Raw genomic sequence first — 13,558 nt, 5'->3', positions numbered from 1 at the left:
AGGGAAAGGAGAAAATAATTAAAACTGGATTTGTTATTTTTAGAGAAAAATGGACAGGAAATAGAAGCAAGATTTCTCTCACCTTATTTTCTTCCCATTTGATACTGCCCTCCTAGAAGAATTTGGGCCCATGAACTATGAAAGATATTAATATTTCTAGTCAGAAGACGAAGGTACAATAATACCAGTACTTTATATAATGGTCTCATTTATTTTCTGAGCTTCCTTATTCTTTTCAAGCATAACAGCAAAGAAGTATGGGATACAGTTAGCTTAGGGATTGTTGTAGTTTGCTGGTATTTCGGTTATACATACTTTTTACAGGGATTAATACAGGAATTAATAACAAGCCAATTTGTTTCTACGTATGTCAAACCAGTTCCACAGACACGTGTTCTGACTTGAGTACAACCAAAATCATGCTACGCTTAGCATCTAACAGATGTTACCTCAGTCCATGAAGTGAAGGAAGAAGTGAATCAGATTTCCGTTGGCAGAAGTACTGTGAAAATCTTAGATGCTTCACTATTTCATGTTTCCCGTCACTGAATTTTTCAATGAAGTTCACAATCCTCTCTGAGTCAGGAGCCCTGATACATGTTATTTCGGTTTTCTACTGCCACAAAAGATGTTTGTTTGCTGTCCCCCAATTACCTGTCCCTCTAGCCATCTAGTTCTTTACCTATCACTATCTCTGTCCTCATATGCTTAGACTGAAAAAAGAAATGAAGAGATACTGTGTACTTTAATGAAAAGTAGTTTGGTATTTTTATAATACATATTGTATCTAATGAGTTATGCAAGTCTTTGAGTAGTTACCACACAAAAAACAAGCCCTACTTACTGTTCCTCAAAAGTGCCTTCAGAAAGCCAGAGAGGCCATACGTACTGCAATGGAGGCTCTATGGTCTTTGCTTAGAGATGAACGTTCTCACAGGTTAGATACGCTACTGTGGCACATGATAGCAAGTACTGAATTTCTAAATTAATTCCCTTGAGTTTTAAAGTCATCCATCAGACAAAACATGATGTGACTACTTTGGACAATGATAACTATTCATAGACTATTAGTCTACCCAGTGAATAATTTAAAATAACTTTCTTCAATAGCAGAGTATTGTGTCCCTTTTTGATATGCCCATTCTGAACTATATCCATAGATTCTTGTAATTAATGAAGGCACACGTGATCTTGAGGAAATGACTAGACAGTGGTTGGCAAAACAATACTTTACCTAAATGGAGTGGATGTGTTAAAAATTATGCAGTTCTCTGTTCTTATGCAGATAATATTTAACCTATTCATTAATGAGTTTTCTAATGCAATAGAGGCTGCTTCGTTAAGGTATAATAATATGCCGAGAGGATACTGCAAACACTTTGAAGGACAGGATTAGAACTAAATATGATTCCTGCAGCAGTTTAAAATCAACAATGATAAATGCTACACTTAGAAATTATCAACTTCATAGATAGAAGATAAGAAATGAGCATTGACTGCTGAAAAGGATTTCAAGTTTACAACCTGAAAATTAGTCATCAGTACCAATACATAGCAAAACAAGGAAAGCAGGATTTATTAATGTGTTCTACAGCATCTTCTCAGTCTGTTTCTTGGCAGCAAGTGTCAACTGCAGTACTTGGATGCAATTTTGGGCACTGTATTTCAAGAAAGATATAGACAGATTAGGAGTGGTTAAAGGGCTAGAAAACATTAGTGAAAGAAGATTGAAAGAAGTGAGGCCGTTTTGAGAGCAGATATCTGAAATGAGTCTTTGAATAGGCAAAATGTTGCTGGAAAGAAAAATGAAGTAAACATGACAAATTATTCATGTCTCATTAGGCTAGGAATGGAAATTACAGAATTGAAGAGCAGGAGGCGAGATTTAGGTTTGACATTCAGGAATCACTGCATTTATAAATTGTATGAATACTGAAGAGCAGGTTAGTCTGCCCTGGGATTTGTGGAACCAGTATCACTTCAGTTCTTTAAAAACAGATCAGATAAGTATCTGTCAGCAGTGGTATGACTGAAGCTTGCCATACCGTGGGCCAAACAAAACCAGGGGTGGAACAGAGACCAGAATTCTTTAGTCAGGGACAGGCAGTGCTGTATAGAAGATCCAATAACCTCCGTTGGGAATGGGAGAAACATTTGAAATGGAAGACAGTTTCTGAGAACTGGGTGAACTGGGGAGTCTGTCCCAGAAGAGGCAGTTGATGCATTACTGTGTTGCTTGCTTTATTATTTTGCTTTCATTTGAAAAGAATTTAAGCCAGATTTTTGGGGTAGCATTGGGAGAGAAAGCACAAAGAGAAAGCTGTTTTCTTAGGAAGCAAGAGAAAGGAGAAGAATGCGTAGGCATCTGTCTAATTGGCTTGGCTTGCTACACGTACATACCAACAGTACATTGGACTTTGATTACTCTTCTTTTCCTTCTATCATTATCAGAGCGACTACTAATGTGAGCCCAAACTAATTAGCTAATAAACAAAAGCTGGAAATGGCAAAAAGTTACAGAAAACAAGTCTGTTGTTATGCCAATGGCATCAAAGAATGGGAGACTAAATTGGGTCCACATTTAGCACATTAAGGCAGCGCAGCTAATCAAGCAAAAACCCAAACATAGATATTGGTTAACCAAGAAAATATCTTTTGCAAGTAGGAATTCTTCCTACACCTTTGAGCTGTTCTGGGGAAAGAACTGTTTTCCTAGTTTAAATTATAACAGCACTAGGAGTAGATGGGTGAGGTTATCAGGATGGCTAAATATAACTAGCTAGTTTAAATATAGCTATATCAGCAAATGTTCAGCTACACACATCTCCTAAATTGTCTTCTGTAGAATAACACTTCGAAAATTCTTCAAAGATAACACATCAACAGAGATCACTTTGACATAAAATCTCACAGGAGAACTGAGAATCTATTTTGGGTTTGTAAACTGATTTTTAGATTACACTTTTAAGTGCCATTTAGAAAATCTTATCAGTAATGATTTCAAAGTTCCGAGAAATGTTATTAAGACAAAGCATAATCACCTGTTCATATTTTTGTGTGAATTATCAGCAGTCATCTCAATGTAAAAATATATAATTCTCATTTCTGAAACGTCAGATGTTAACAGAGCATCCCAGAGGCACTCCTAATCTTTGGGATTCCTGGGCCATGAGGATTGAGTCAATTGCACAATTATGTACTAGAATGAGCACCAGTGAAGCAGTGAGTTACTGTGTAATTTTTGACCATACAAATAATTGGGGGGCTTTAAATTAAATTCTGTTTGAAAAGAGAAAGCTCTGCTTCGTCCATGAAAAGAGAATAATAATATCAATATAGAACATAGATAGCCTTCTTCATTTGGAGATTATGAAGTGTTAAGTAGATCTTGGGAAGGATTGTGATCCCCTGTTTACAAGTAAGGAAACTGAGGCATAAAAGAAATAAGGCATGCTTAATGTCTATAGGACTTAATTACCTGAATATGAGCAAGTGTCTAAATGTCCCCGAAGATGTGCGTCTACATGATTTGCCCAACTTCAATTTGAATTCCACAAACTCTATTTTTTTCTATTGTGCTAATAAGGTAAAAATCAAATATAGCACATAACTTAGGGAGAAGGAAGGGATTTCAACTCATGATATGCTGAAGGAAGCTTAAAATGGGTTACAAGTATCAGATATCCTGGTCTGGATGAGAGAGCTTCATGACTACAGATACGCTACACTTGAGGTGAAAGTGGTTATGCTGCTGGTGGGACAGGGTATGAGGTTGGGCATGTTCCTCAGTGAACGTGCATAACAGATGGATAAACGTTATAAAATCCTTCTTAAAATAGGTAAACCGCTACTCTTATCACACACAGAGTCCATGAAAAACCTGTCTTTTCAGCACTCTTATTTCTCCTTGCTCACAAGATCACAGTCCTTTATGCACAGTAAAATATGCTGTGACATTTTCATTTATGCATGGTTCTCTATGCGACAGGGAATGTTTCTTCCTAACTCAGCTGAAGCACCAAAACATATAGACTTGCTGGATTTAAGGATCTTAAATGCTTGAGTTGATGTCTTTTAACTTATTGTTACCCACTTAGGTAACAAATAGGACTGGACTTCTCGAAACCTGTATTCTAACATTGCTTTGTTTCTTGCACTGCAGAATGAATATGAAAATAACAAAATCTGCTTTTTCTCCATACAGTGACAGTGCTTGCTATTTTCCATGAGCTGCATGTGGATACAGATTTGTACACACTCCTGTTTGGAGAGAGTGTCCTAAATGATGCTGTGGCTATTGTGCTGACACAGTAAGTACACCCACCTCCATTCTTTACTTGGTGGTGAGACAATTGCAAGCTTTAATTGCTGATGTAATTCTCACTGATAGAGCTTGTGCAAGTATACATATAACATTAGAAGTTTTCATTACAGAGCTGTAGTTCTGGAGTTGGTCTTGGTTTGTTAAACACCAGAATTCCAATATTGCTAATGGCAACTATGCATCCAAAATGCGAATTTAGTTCATTTTCTTCAACCTAGAAAGCAGTATATTCTGTGAAATGTGTAAGTTTAATTTAATATGATTTCTTTTCTTATCTAAACAAGATATCTTGAAAAAAATAATGCTGAATGAGCACCTAGAACATAGGGCAACTATCAGATTGGAGACAGCTTCTTTTTATTTTTTGCAATTTATTATTTTCCAAGAATAAAACCACAAAGTGTTACACAGTAGCTCAATTTATCTGCTTCTGCCTATTGAATCTGACAGAGCGTCAGCTGCTAATATTATCTTAAATTTATATATAGCTTTTTTATTCTCAGGAATCCTCAAACAGATCACAAATGATAGGCCAGAATCACACAAGTATGTGCTGTCCTAAAAACACAGATGCTAAGTACATGATTAACAGAATCTGAAGTTAACTCCACTCTACATGTATTATATGCTTCCTGTAGCTTTGCTAGAAATACAAATAATCCTCTCAGATAATCTTAAAAGTAACAGAACTCTGCAAAATGAAATTCATTTTTGAAGATGCTTCACAGTAAGTCCCAATTCAGTGCCATCTTTCTCCTTAAAATACAGTTCCTTGGACTAGGATTTGTCCTACCCTTCAGAAAAACAGACTTTTACAGAGTTTGCAGTCATTAAAAAATTAGGTTTATATTTTGTCTGAAACCCCATGGAAAAATTTATAATAGTTTAATTGCAAAAAACCATGAACAAAATTGTTTCACAATACAAAAAAAATAGTATTCCTATTTAATTTCTCATTCTCCAATTATCAGTCTAATTACCTTCACCTACACTAAACTCTTCACATTGTTTTTAGAGCAAAAGTAGTATGTCAAATGTCTGAGCACAGCATTTCATGATTAGATACAGCACGGCTGTCACATTCAGTGACTGTGGTTGGAATGTGTCACTTAGGATAGCATCTAGTACATCGGATAATAAAATGCGCAAAGGGAAAACTAAGCAAAGAATAGAAACTGCAGTGGAGAGAACAGATAGAAAAGCATTAAAGCAGCTGCTAAAATTGGAAAGAAGCACGTAGGTGACAAAAACTCTGAGATTTTTTTCTCTCTCATTTGGCTTTGTTTAGTAAAAGCCTAGGCATTTATAGCTCATTTAGACTCTTCATCTGATAGTGCAAGGATCCTATAGACTTGGAACAGTTAGGGTACAAGCAACTCAAAGAGACCCAGAATATTTTAAGCATCTGTAGTTTTCAGTTGCTCTGATGTCAAAGCACATGGATCTCTGCAAAGGTACAACTCAACTGTAAAGCAAATCTGGAAAGAAAAGTAATATCAGATAGTACGTGATTCATGAGTTTCTAGCCTTTACTCTTCCCAGTACTGAAGTCTACATTATGACCCTCAGCCTGTGCATAGATACAGAAATCTATAGGAAGGATGTCCGATGCAAATGCTGGCTATCTCCTTCTCATGTTTTCTTTGCTGTACATGAGGGATTACAACTTTTACTTGTCACTGGAAAACTAGAGTATTTTCTATATATTCAGTGTGACCTATACCTTGATTTCTCTAATATATTTAGTCATTTGTAGAGACTGAAGAGAATATACGGCATCATCAGTTTCACATTTAATTAATTTCTGGCTTAAATAATCAGCTTCTACACAAATACAATGTTTCTGCAACCTAACATGATCTTCCTTCCCGTAGCCTTTTAAGTAAAGCTGTACTGTTAATAATGTCAGCTTCAGTACATTAACACCCCACTAAACCAAACCGAGTTTAAATGGAGAATATGGTTTTTCTGTCACTACAAAAGAACAGCTAGGTTTTTTTCTCTGTAACACATACCACTTTTCAGGATGGTGCAAACACAACATGTTCATAATTACAGTAATAGACTACTTAAAAAGGTGTGAGAATAATGTTTACAAATCCAGAAAAGCAAGAAGTCATTTTGTACACTGTGTAATGGTAAACAGAAAATAGAATAAGAGAATACACAGTGTTTTCCATCAACTAACAGAATAACCAAATTAGTGTCTGCAGGAGTGACTCACTGAAGGAAAGGGAAGAAGAGAAAAGAGGGAAGGCCCTTGTGGCTGGCTGTGGCAATTTGGCAAGGTGAAGGTAGTATAGCTGTCTGCCAACGGGGCTTTATATCGATATCTCTCTTTTCCTTCAGCTTCTCCCTCCAACCTCTATTTTTCCTGTGCTGTTTATCATTTAGTTTAAGAAGGACCGCAGCAGGACCAGCTACCCCTACATTTTTCATATGGATTTAATAAGTCACGTTAGCTGTGTGTTCCTACAACAGTGTGTACAGACGCCGTGGCCCATTGCCCTCAGAAAATACTGATCAAGCACACAAGTTCTCCAGGCCAAATTAGCAACTCTCCTATAGGCCATCTTGCCATACCAAACACCTGGCTGTTTGTGCTAATTGCCAGATTTCATTTATACTGTGCTATTTTAAGATAATCCATGCAGGAGGGATCACTGTGAATCAAATTGACAGTAGTGGCTGCAAAAAGGCTGACAAGCTGCTGTGCATCTGGGAGAGCTCATCCAGACAAAGGCCTCTATAAGCAAGGGCACTGTAGATGTAACAAGGATTTTCTCCTATATAAGGAACTTGCAGAGTTGCTTACAACTTTTCATTATTAGGGAAAAAGTCTCCTTTTAATAAAAAGTCTGTGAGAATTCCCACAGGAAATAAACATTTTGGAAGAAAACTAGGATTTAAATATTCAAAATGAGTCCTTTTTGACCCTGTTTTGTATCAAGGTTTCAAGATATTTAAGAAAAATAATAACAGAGCCCTACAAGACAATACTTATTACATGACTAAACACGTCTGCTTTTACCCAGAAAAACCTATATGACTAATTATGCCATGAATACTGCCTACGTGCTTTGTTTTCCAGGAAATTGCCTCAGCACCGGTGTCCACTTTCTATGTCTATTTACAGCATAAGCTTTTTAGTAGAAGTATTTTATATATGCAAACATTAAAACCAACAAACAAAACCTATGTAGGAAAAATAAACGATTTAAGCTTCTTCTGAGTGTATTTAAATATGCTTATAGTCTTTATGATTAGAGACTGTTTCACTATTTGGAATTAAATTTTAGACAACAGTTTACGGCAATCTTTTATGGAAAGATCTTTCCAATCATATTTTTATTACAATTTTTAAGAAAGAAATCATTCTCAGTTCTTCAGATATATTGTATTTCATCACCAAGAAGTTTACCTGAGTTTATTCTGTAGCTTCCAGAATGAAAGAATACAATTTAAGATTATGTTTCTTGTATCACTGTATCATAATATATACTGCATAGAATTACTTCTTTTGCTTACTTGGGGGTTGGTCTATGATGTAATATTTTCAGAAAAGATTCCAGGTGGTAGCTTTTTTACCAATGTTTGTATCCTCCAGCTCCTGAGTTTTCAACTTCTTCAGCTTTTTTGCAAAAATAACAACAAAATTTAGCTTACAAATGTTCCAGCACACATAAAGCTGCTCTCTTAGCTATAAATTTAAGCTTCTGCCATCCAATTCCCTGAACGCCATAAAACAGCAGTTTGTTCAGCTTCAGATATGCATAGGCATTCATGCTGTAGGACACAACATTCAAGGTGATCTATTTCATTCATAGATTTCAGACCCAGGAATGTTTATCATTGCTTAGGTTTGTAGATAGTACTTTACAGACAAATGCAGTGAACTGTCTGTGTACCCAGGCACTTACTAAGATCAAAATTGAGAAACATCCCATTAACTTCAATTGGAGTTGTGTGCAATGAAGGTGGTAGAATTTGGCTAAAAATTTATGATTTATGGATTTTTTTGAGCAAATCATAAGGATTGACCTCTTATTTCATTTTGATTCCTTTTTCATTGTTCTGTCTTCATACCACGTATCACTTATTGAAGAAAAAGTCCACATGTATTTTGAGTGCATGTGCTGTAGGTTTGGACCTGGCATAGTTTTTCCACATTTGCAGAGAAATTTGATGAAGAAAGTGTGGAAGAAGTTGTATAAAAAGCATTTAATAGCTTGAGATATGACTGAAAAGTAGCTGAACGGGTCCATTACCATTGAGACAGTTTGTTTAGCAGAGCTATTTAATCTTTCTCCTGCTGAGCGCTCAGTGAGTGCAGCATGTGGAAAGCAGTAATGAATACTGATACATGTTCCCTGTTAACAAATTGTCTAAGAGAACATTACATGAGAGATGTCTCCACTGTAGTCAGTGTCAGAAGTGTTCGTATCATCATTATGTGAAAGACATGACTTCATTTCTCTGCTGGCTCTGTACCACTGCTCAGTGGACCTGGTGAGTTTCATCCCCTTCCTAGAAGAGGTGACAGTATGGAAGTCATAATGGGCAGCAGGGATATCAACATATGGCAGTGTCTTTCACAAGTAATCAAAACAAGTGAGTGGCAGCCAAGAGAAACAGGACGTGTGACATTGTGACATGTGGCAAGGAATGGATTTCCTAGCTCTGTTATACACAATCAAGAACAGTTTCATACATGAATTAAGTGGAAATCATGGACATAAAAAGCATGGTTGAGGATCACACGGCAGTGAAGTCAGAGAACACAGAAACTAGCTGACATGTGAAAGGAAGACCTCCCATCCCATGTCAAAATGCTAATTGCCGTAGAAGGCTTAGAAGTATTGGTATGTCTCGGCAGAGAGGAACCATGCTGCAAGCGTAGTTTACTTGTGAAGTTGAGCTTGACTATTTTAAGTGCCTTAAATGGTACATAAAGGAAGAGATAATAACGTTGGAGGTTCAGAAGAAGGTAAAGAGGAAAGTAAACAAAAAATACAAAAAAATGGTTTTGAAAGAGATATCCTGCCTCTTCTGTAAAGTATCTGTTGGTTGTATAGATTCCACAAAATTCGTTTATGCCTATTAGCAAAAATCAGGCAATGGTTGCCCCAGATTTTGACCCAGTAAGGCTGTAAGACTCCCTTTGCAAAAGTCTAGGACCAGCACCAAAAGGCTAAATTCTTTGAACTAGGTAAGAACTGGAGGCATAACAGATGCTGTTATTGTATGATCCCTTGCGATGGAACAGTATTTGTTGGCGAGATGTATATTTGTACTGATGCTCACAGATGCAATATTGTTTCAGGAATTCAGTGAGCGGCTATTAGCCAGATAAGATGGTCTGGAATAAATAGGTAACTTTACTTTTTTTTTTTCCTCCTTTTTTTTTTTTTCCTCCTTTTTTTCTTGCCCACCAAAAGTCTGTGCTGGTAGAAGGGAACTGCAACCTCCTTCTACATAATAGGTTTGTATGGATTGGTTCAAAGATTTACCAAGCAGTTTACCATGACGAAGAAAGTTGATTTGCTGAAATTCTGGGAATATAATTTTTCTCTAACAATAGATATATTTCAAGTCTATTTTTCATGATCTAGCTACAGCATATGACACCATATTTGTGCTTGATAAATTAACTGTCCATAGAATCCAGACCCCTCTTTAATAGCTTAAAAGGCTTGAAATTTATGACAAATGGTTTGGAGATTGCCCACTTCATCTTGCTTTTGTCTTTCCTTCTTTAGCATAAACAGAGCTTATCTGCTACAATAGGATAAAGTATAAAGGAGGAACTCTGATTATTCAATGTGTTTGTGATGCCAGGGCAAAGTATCGAGGGGAAAAGGGGCAGGGCAAATTGATAAAGGTGATGGTCAGCTTTGCTGTGCCCAGTGGGGAAATGGTGTCTCCTTTTAGCTATTTCCAGGATGGACATGAACCAACACGTGTCATAGCATACCTCTTCTCTGCTCAAAAAATACTTTCATCCTAGTCTAATAATACTTTATACAAGTTAATATCATGTTCAAACCATTCTTTCTTGGCAGAAGTTCTCCTGGAAACTTGTATGGGGTGTTCTAAAATACCCGAGACAAATTTATTGAAAAACAGTATCCATTTCCAGGGGAAATAACTCAGAAGCCAGAGTTCAGCTCAGTTTGTGCTGAGCACCCTCTAAGGTTGACATTTCTCAGACAGTGACCCCTATAATTGCCTTAGGAAGTCAAGAGAATTCCTTCTGTCACACTGGGGATTCTTACTGAAAGGTACAGTCATGATATTACTAATTTTAGTTCAGTTCAGATCTCTTCAAAATATAAAAAACTCTTTTGATCAAATGGATCTCAAACAGAAAATTAATAAGAATCTTTAAACGTTTCTGGTTTTAGCTATTTGTATACATGTATTTTTATTACTTATGTGGTTTTAATTCTGTTATTACGTCATTGAACTTGAAAGTAGTTTACACAGAACGTAATCAGAGACTGAAGAAACAGACATTTAACAAACACCAAATAGAGGTACAAATATTCATTTTATGTTCCACATAACTTGGTCATTGGCCTGGTGAGGTAACTATCCATTATCTGCAAGTGTTACTTTCCTATTTTTGCAATTTCTAATTGTGATTCCATGTTTATTATATATAAAAATCAGCAGTTCTATAAAGGACATGAAAAGATACTGTAACTATATTGCTGAATAATGAAGTTGGGAGCTGGGATTTGCAGAAAATAATATTGGCTTTGAAAGCTATGATGGGTGTCTCCTTGATGCATAATCTCAGTAGACATAGGATTCCCTTTACAATTATTTTAAGCTTTCTTCTTTTGTCATGGACTGTCTCTAATTTGGATCCTTTGCCCTTCCATTTTTGGAGCATCATTCCGTATAGATTTTGCCACACTTTGATCCCTGAACCCATTGAAGAAAAAATTTTGCAAGAACAGCTGAATGTTCTCATATCGTATTTTTCCCTCAAACTGTGTTTACAGTCAGAAAGTGGCCTTTAAAAGTGATATCATGGGCTTCCACATGTACTATCTCAAAACCTTTTGTATCATATGTTTTCAATTAAGAAACAAAGACTTTTCTACTAGCCAATACTTGGTCTTTGTTTCAGTTTCCTCCTCATCTCTAGGTAACTGGGAGTTCAGTCAGTTTAAGAACATGGTGAAGTCTGTCAGCTTGTATCTCATACCTCCTGCTGAGATTTATTAGGCACTGTTAGCAAATAGCAAAAAATATGATTACTTCAGTACTGAGTCATCCCATATGGAAAACGAATATTTGTTTCTGTGTTGCCCTTGTATTTTTAGGCATATTTTTTACAGTACATGCATATTTTTTACCATGCATTCATGTAATTTCTTAGTGCCTTTTACTATACTATTTCAGCCACTGGGGTTAAAAAGAAACTCATGTAAATTCTGTTTATTTCCAACATGTATCTGAGTGAAGACAAGATGTTATTCACACAGCCTAGGCATGTCAGTATGTAAGTAATAGTGTAAAAGAACCTCTTCTATTCATAAGTGGGCCCTTATGCACACACAGTTAATAGCTTTAGTCTACCTACGCATAAAACTCTTCAGCCCAGGTACTTCTTTTTCAAAAACGTGTAAGCCTTATTCCTTGCCAACTGTTGTAGAAAGTATGCACAGAGACACACTTCCAGCCAAGGAAGAAAAGAGGGAAATACAAGCACCTGTGTGCCATCAGGCAGATGACAAAAAGGTATAAAGGATTAACACATGCAACATTTTCCGACTTAAAGAAAATAGGTGGCATATAGATTTCTAAGTGTGGGAAGAGATGGTGAAATGGGGATGAAAGAGAAAGTAAGAACTGAACTGATGAAAGCAACAAATGGAGATTGTGAAGGCATGGCTAGAAAAAAGCAAGAGTGAGGAAAGAAAAGACATGGTGGGAAACCAATATATGGCATACTGTGTAAATACAGATCATGACGGTGATACTTAGACCTGTAGCTAGGACTCTTTAGAGGAAAGAAAAGCTTGTGTACTCATAGGGATGCAGAGGAAAACACAATTATTTTTCTCTTGTGCAATGTTGCAGTTTTATGTTATTTTGTTAGGAATGTCTATGTTTGAAATTCTGTAGCAGTACAGTAAAATGTGCTCCTGAACTGTAAAGAAGCTGTGAAAAGTATAGGAATTAGGACAGTCAGTTCTAAAGAGTGGTGCACTGCAATCAGGTAATGAATCTGAATTCAGGAAAGGAATGAGATTCTGCCAGAAACAGAGAGTTTTGCCCAGACCCTTTCTTTGTAGCTGTCTATACGTAAATTAATTTGGCAGAACTGGAGAGACTGAGGCTTCTGTTTGACGCTTCTAGTTTGAGCAGTGGCAGGCTTAGATGGGTGGTTGTCTTTGCAAAACCTGACCTAGAACTCACACCAAAGTGAGACCAGCATTGAACCACAACAGGCATAGGAAGAGTTGCTCCATGGTACTGACGTGCATGACCTTGAATCCTTGACAAAGATTTAGGGATTTCAATGCCTGTGAGCTACAGTCCTGGACAAATGACTAGCTGGATCTCTGGAGTCAGCCTAAACCTCATCCCAGATAAATACTATTTGTGATTTTATTCCTGCTAAGATTCCTGACGAGGGATAACTGTAACACTATGGAGGGGAATAAAATAGAATTACCTGAAAACCTGAAAGAACACAAAATGCTGGATAGAAGTTCAGCCCAAACACTTCACTTGCTGGCTCCCCATAGACAAGATGAATTTGGCTGCTATTCCAAATATTGTTAGAAAGGCTTGTGTGCCAAACAGCGTTCAACCAGTCAAACAGAGCAACTTACCAATGAATACAGCAAGGAGTCAATTGTGCAACAAGTTAGTGAACAATTTTAAAAGGCAGATAAGAAATCCTTTTCATCTATTTTTTCTATAATAATGAAATTACTGTTGTCCATCTGCTCTTTTTACCTTTGAGGAAGGGTTTAGTCCCAGCTTATTTTGTTGATGATAATTAGAGTTTCACGTCAGTGACCATCTGGAACAGGAGATGTGAGCACTGGGAAACTAACCAAACTTGCTATTAGCAGGAACTTTAAAAGAGCTTCTTTCCCAGAAGAGAGGAAATCCCACATAAAATAATGTTGTCCTTGCTTAATAAAACCTCCTTTCTTTTTTCTCCATGAGCCTTGCTGTACAGAGCAGTGTTGTGCTTAAATCAGCAGG

The 13,558-nt window shown here is 36.7% G+C and overlaps 1 protein-coding gene across 1 annotated transcript in view; it reads left to right on the top strand.

Moving 5' to 3' along the window:
• Positions 1-13,558, top strand: part of SLC9A9 (solute carrier family 9, subfamily A (NHE9, cation proton antiporter 9), member 9) — a 205,700-nt gene that overhangs the window by 51,357 nt on the left and 140,785 nt on the right. Inside the window, exon 6 of the mRNA XM_009890107.1 lies at positions 4,205-4,310. Coding sequence (XP_009888409.1) covers positions 4,205-4,310 — 106 coding nt within the window. The remainder of the gene's footprint in view (positions 1-4,204; positions 4,311-13,558) is intronic.

The sequence above is a fragment of the Charadrius vociferus genome, unplaced genomic scaffold (genome assembly GCF_000708025.1).
Source record: "Charadrius vociferus isolate BGI_N301 unplaced genomic scaffold, ASM70802v2 scaffold650, whole genome shotgun sequence".
Taxonomy (NCBI): Eukaryota; Metazoa; Chordata; class Aves; order Charadriiformes; family Charadriidae; genus Charadrius; species Charadrius vociferus.
Note: the sequence above shows the minus strand (reverse complement) of the source record. Positions and strands in the feature narration are given on the sequence as shown.